The following is a 6,163-nucleotide window of genomic DNA, read 5'->3' as shown; positions in this document are numbered from 1 at the left end:
GAAGTAACCCTCAAGCAGTCATGGTACCGGCGAACGTGGAACCTTGCCGGACAATCAGTACGACGTGTGGTACAACGTATACACAGTCAACCATCAACTTAGTGGGTGCGACGAAGTCCACGGCTTCTGCTTCGTCTGCAGGGATGTCTGCTGCAACGGAAGGAGGCTTTTTCATACAAAAGTAGCGAATTGCTGCTCTTTTTGGAGTTTATACGGATGAAAACAACAAAATCATCCTCCGCATTCACGTGCTCAGCCATAGCAGCCATTTAAAATATGGATATCGCGGGCCTTGAATATCGTGGGGATTGAGTAGATTTAAACAACTTTCAACAAAACTGCGGCCGTTTGGGAAGATCTCATATGCCCGAAAAATTACCATCAAATGTTAAAACTTTATGTTAAAGTTTTCCTCCTTCGAACCACGGTTTCAGAGAAATTTTGGGTGTGCGTCTAGCCGCCGGCGTGCTACGGCAAACACCACGACGACGTGCATCCACGTAAGTCCCCGAGTCTGATTGGTCCGAATGCCAACCAATAGGGGCTTGCCTGCCAGTCTGTGGCTAGCTCTGGACGCATGCATTAAACCAGCGTGATGTTTGGTAATTCTTAGTTGTCGGACCCCAAACATCAGGTCGAATTTCGTGACTGGTACACAGGGTCGAGGCTTTTGTGCAATTTTCACGGGTCGGGTTTGCTTTTCTCGTTCAGCAGCTTCAGTTTTCCTGAAGGGCACAAGCGATTAAACGATGTACGTTTCTTTTGGAGATACTATGTAGTATCGATCTCCACTTACTAATCGTTGGACGGTACCTTGACGACATGAGTAATATCATGCAAAACATGTAAATGTTCTTTGAATTGGGTATCAGATGCCACGTGTGTAACTATGGGAGCTCCCATGAGAATTCTTACTGTGTCCCCACCGTTCACTATTAAGGTCGTCGGTAAATAACCTATCTGCCAAACCTTGTTCAGAAGAGGTGCTAGCAGTTTTTAGGTCACCTCGGAGGCAACGATTGTATATACGAAAGTGATGGAGGATCTCCAGACGTGGTTCATAACCGACGGATTTGAGGCCGACAGGCATCATCGCAGGAGCCTGTTTAACGCGTTTAAGCGCGTACTATTTGTTAATTAATAAGGATAACGTCCTTGCGTCCTAGTTAGGCAACTTGGTTACCTTATTCAAGAATCTTCATGATGTGCGTTCCACAGAGTACTAATCTCCCCGTAAGTAATACGAAGGACGACAGTGAAGCATCAGTGCCAACACTGATGTTGCTGTCTTTGATGATGATGACAAATACGGAAGGGGCGCCAAATCACCTGGAGAGCAACAAGTGCCTCCTAGGCTACTTTTCTGTGGTTGAGTGAAAAGGAAAGATCGCGGGAGCGAGAGAAAGGATGAGCAAAGTAGTTAAGCACTTTTTGGTGTCTGGCTTCATGAACTCATGGAATCTCCGCGTCTGCCCTCGAAGTAGAAGACCATTGGCTTACTTCTTCATCGGTGGTTAAAAAATTCTTGTTTTCTCGGAGAGACCTGCTTTTGTAATTTCAATTGGCGTATATCTGGTTCATAGCAGTGTTGTATCTCTCGAAATACAGTCTAGTCCTCTGAGTTTCTGCAGTCATATTTTTGTGGATTGGCTTGGACGTCATTTCTAAAGCACGACGAATCCTGTTGGCTATCATCTGGTTCTTCCGAACGCACGCCGGGTTCCTCGGACAAACGTTGTTAATTGTCTGTATAATGGTCTTGTGAGTCTCCTGGAGTTCATCTCAATTCAAGCTGGTCAAAGGAACCAGCCTCATTGAGGGATATGCACAGCAAATTTTTGGAATATCCGTTTGGGGTTTACAGTTTCTGGTCCAGTGACACGATATCAAAAGTCAGCAAATAATAGTGTCTATAACCCAGAAGAAACTTAACCGGCGAAGCGTCTTTATTGATGGGCAGATCTAGCAGGGGTGATAGTTGAACTGTGCTAGGCGCGTTGATACACTGAATCTAAGGGCTGTGTTGAATAACATGAGATGGCAAATCGTTTGTTTAGCCTGATGTCCTGAACTCGATCCAGGAGGCCTCGGGAGAGTTAAGTTCCACTACCAGCATGGGATGCATAAATTGGTATTTGGAGGAGAGTCGTTCAGAGGTTCGTACGAGGAACTTGTCCTTCGGTGGAATTGAGGGAGAAGTGATTCCTTTCCCCAGCAAAAAATGAAATGGGTTGACTCATTGTTAGATGGAACACATCGCGAATTAAAGAACCCTCCAGAAGTTGACGCCAACCGGTCGACACACCGTACAGCGGGAGGGTATCGCGACAGTGCATGACGGAAGGGCATCTAGGTCTTGGGAGAGAAAACGAGTGGCAAAAATTGATGGGGCAGGCGTCTGAGGGTTCAAGACTGCAGACAAGGTCACAAGTCAAAGCAATCGATTAGCGAAATGTTGTGGTCGGGTAGCTGTATCAACAGGTGGATTAGCTGCATAATTTACTGATAGAAAAGCATCTTTCCGGCCTGAACGATCTGTGCGAGGGGGCATTTTTTCTCGATTTTGATTTGATTTAGATGACTACGCACCGGCGGTAGTCGCTGATATATTTGAAGCACGAATCTGTGAGGGTAAGTGGGATTTTAATCCGAAAGATCGAGAGGGAAACTTGTCCGCTAAAGCAAACATCCTGAAATCATATCCGGCTGGGACGTATCCGTCATTTTCCAACCATTGATGTGTCCTTTCTCTGGGTTGTCATTCAGAAAGACGTCAGACTTCGCTGCCTCGTCTTTTCTTGACTTCTCCAGGCTCTTTCCCACTCTCTGTGTAGTTGTTCGAAAAGAATTCTCCGAGAATCCCAGTCGACTGGCATACAATGCACACGACAAAGCCAATGAAACCTATGGAATTCGATAAGTACATCCATCTATGGCTAGTCATTTCCGGAAACCATCCTATGTTCTTCCATCGTTTGAGACAGCAAAATCAGTGTTGATACTGATGTTTTACTGCCGTACAACCACGGAGTTTATCCAATCTGTAGCTTTAGATTGAAAAGAAGACAAAAGAGGTGGTGAGGGAAAGAGATTCTGGAACCCCCATCCATGAAGGCGGACCGCATCAACAGCACATTAACACTTCGTGATCTGTTTCACATCTTTCTACGAAGTCACGTGTTTTCCACTTAGCAGTTTTCGCTACTCTGAAGGAGGTGCAGAAAACCGCTATTGATAAATCGTAATTCGGAATGTGCAGCACATGGCCGAGCCGCTGCAATCGGAAGTCCTGAATGTTTTTCGCGACTGATGTACCTGCTGCGAATCGACCACTCAGATGCGATTCCGAGGAATTCAGACGACCGACTGGGCATTCATATCACCCGCAAGGGTCACGCTGTTAGTGGTTCTTGCTCAGTCCCGGATAGTCCTTGATAGAAGGTATCCCTTTCAGCGTCGGAACTGCAGTCCGTTGGGGCATAATCCAACACTACAAACAGTCGTCCTTTTTATGTCGAGAGGTATTGAGCTTGAGCTGGATCACCAAACGGCGCAATGACGACTGTTAAGAAATCGTTTAGCTGTAATACCCTTTCGGTCCCTGGCTGCCATGCCACCCAATGGAAGCACGAGAACTTGGATACTGCCAGATTGCCCAAACCTAGACAGAAGTCAAGATGAAAAGGCCGCATACGAAACACGGGCCTTCCGGTCAATGAATTCGCGCTCTACCCACTGGAGTTCAGGCCAACTAATCGTATTCAGCTCTGCGGGCTGGGTGAGTCTCCTACATTATATCCCTCACGATTCATCGCTTCTTAATCACTAGACACACGAAAGGATGCATAACCACACTTGGATCTTGTATGCGTGCATCGGTTTTCAACAAGCATAAGATTTCAGCGAACATTGTCTGTTTGCCAGTTTGACGTAGAGGAAAGACGTTAAAAGCTCATATACGGAAAGGATCTCGCAGATTTAACAAGGTATTATTACTAGACAACGCGGCGCATGAAACACATCGGTCAGGTAACTGGCGACCAAGCGATTTAGCAACGTTTGATAGTTTGATGGGAAGAGGTTGAGGCGGGACATCGCCGGACACAGAACTGCGTAGTGAATTGACACTTCCCGGTCGCCCAGGCCAAGGAAGGGGTTCTGTTGAGGTTGAGCCTCTGACTCAAAATTCTGACCCAAGACAGAGCATCAGGACATAGAGTTTTGTTCGCGGACCCCGTTCTTAGCATCTGACTCAAAACCGATCCGCCAGGCATCGGCAGTAGGATTTTCTTTGGAGATCCTGCCCTGGGATGGTGACTTAATTATCTGACCTGCTCGGCTGCAGAATGTTGGCCTAATTCGAGGGCGCGTGGGGTGAGTCAGGACTGTCTCACTCCTAATGCGACAGCGTACAGCAGGTGCCTTTTGGGCAGCAGCAGACTCTGGTTTTGAAAGTATTTTGACCGTACTGAATAACGCGCCAGCGGTCACGGTCAATCGTTTGGCGACGGCTGGAGTATAAGGTCTTTAGACGCGAACTTTCCTTACCCGTCCTTCCTCGAGTGAATGCACCATGGCTGCTTCCATGCATATGGACATGCTGTTCGCCTGGGGATATTATCTTACTGCTTTGGCACATCTCTCGCAGAGGACAATACGACTTTACCCCCAGAACGCCTCGTAGCACGATTACTGCTCTTGTTCTAACTGCTCTCGTGTGGCCTTCCTAGCATAGTTACACCTTGTGGAACGAAGTTGCAGCCAGTGTAGTCGGCGGGATCATTGCAGCACTCAAGGTTAACTACTACGTCAAGGTGGCAACTTTAGGTCGGGCAGAGCGTTCCTACAACTGAAGCGTATACCACGGTTGAAAAAATAAACCAACCCTAGGACTAAGATTCGAACCTACCAGTTTACTGTACGACCTACTTTACTTTGTGCTTGCGCCTAGGCAATGCATATCCAGAACACGTAAGGTGGAGATCTCCACTGATTGGCGTTTGAAAATATTAGCAGGATGTACCCATTAGACTACATGCCGAACGAAATGTTCTGTTTTCAAATCAGCTCGGGCAATTAATCCAACGACGCTCGATTTTATGGCCCGAGACATGTTCTTCACCATCCATATACATGCTTTGTGAAGGCTGTTTTTGTTCCAAATTCGTGCCCAGAATCGCGTTGACTTTGCATCGGTCCTGGATCACTGCTGACAAGTCTGATGTTGAACATCGGGGTCTCTACGGCCCGTCACTGGAACCTACATTGGAGTGATGTCTGCTGGAGCTTTACTACTGACCATCGTGCATTGTCAGCTGTTACAAACACCCAGTATGCCAGATCATTCTCATGCAGATGGTTGATGTGAAGTAAGCTAAATGAGACTTCGTGAAGTGGCCTAAATTTTAGGGGCCAATTACCTTAACTGTTATAACACCATACTTGAAAGACCAAGAGACTGTTTATCAGACCTGTGCCCACCGACCAGCGTAAAGGCGAGACTTCGCGCATGTGTAGCTATTTTCCAGCACAGCTCAATGCATTTCCGATGTACAGCAGCCGCCGCACAACGATAGGGTCCAGTTTTTTCTCAATGGGCAAAGTTTCTCGGCTTGCTAGTGGGGCATTCTTGATAAATAGTGGTATGATAATGACGTTCTGTTTGGTCACAAATTTGGCTCTTGCAATTCGCTAAAACTTTAATTAGTCTCCCTTCAACCAGGAATGTTCATGTGGCTGTCCAGTGTATTCACGTTTTAAATTCTACCGTACCCTGTATCTAATATGCAGGGTTCTCCTTGGAGGACACTTTCGCACCTGTCAAGTGGCAGAATCATTCCGGGTAGCACATTGAGTCCATTAACGGAGATCTCGTATCATTTGACAACCTTTCAACAGAACATCTTTTTGTAACAGGAGTACCGTCATCACTTCTCAGTCCATTGATGGAGCTTTTTCTGCTTTCATCCCTGGCCGCTGCATCGTTGACATTAATATCGATTGCACGTCTATAATCCTCCACGCTGCAAATACGTTCTGTTTTTCGTTAATCATACAACTACCAACCGTACTTGCATCGTTTTTAGTGCATGGAGTCTCATGTGTCTGATTCCGATAAGAACTGGCTATACTATTTGGTGCGACCAACGCAACTACTGGTGGA

The 6,163-nt window shown here is 46.6% G+C and overlaps 1 protein-coding gene across 1 annotated transcript in view; it reads left to right on the top strand.

The window, feature by feature from the left end:
• The window catches only part of T265_00218 (hypothetical protein), a gene marked incomplete at both ends in the record, with an annotated part of 24,694 nt that extends 21,774 nt beyond the window's left edge, over positions 1-2,920 (top strand). Inside the window, 2 exons of the mRNA XM_009163926.1 lie at positions 435-500; positions 2,812-2,920. Of these exons, the coding sequence (XP_009162190.1) occupies positions 435-500; positions 2,812-2,920 (175 nt within the window). The remainder of the gene's footprint in view (positions 1-434; positions 501-2,811) is intronic.
• Positions 2,921-6,163: the final 3,243 nt, after the last annotated feature.

The sequence above is a fragment of the Opisthorchis viverrini genome, assembly GCF_000715545.1.
Source record: "Opisthorchis viverrini unplaced genomic scaffold opera_v5_2, whole genome shotgun sequence".
Lineage (NCBI taxonomy): Eukaryota > Metazoa > Platyhelminthes > Trematoda > Opisthorchiida > Opisthorchiidae > Opisthorchis > Opisthorchis viverrini.
This window is presented reverse-complemented; position numbering and strand designations above follow the sequence as displayed.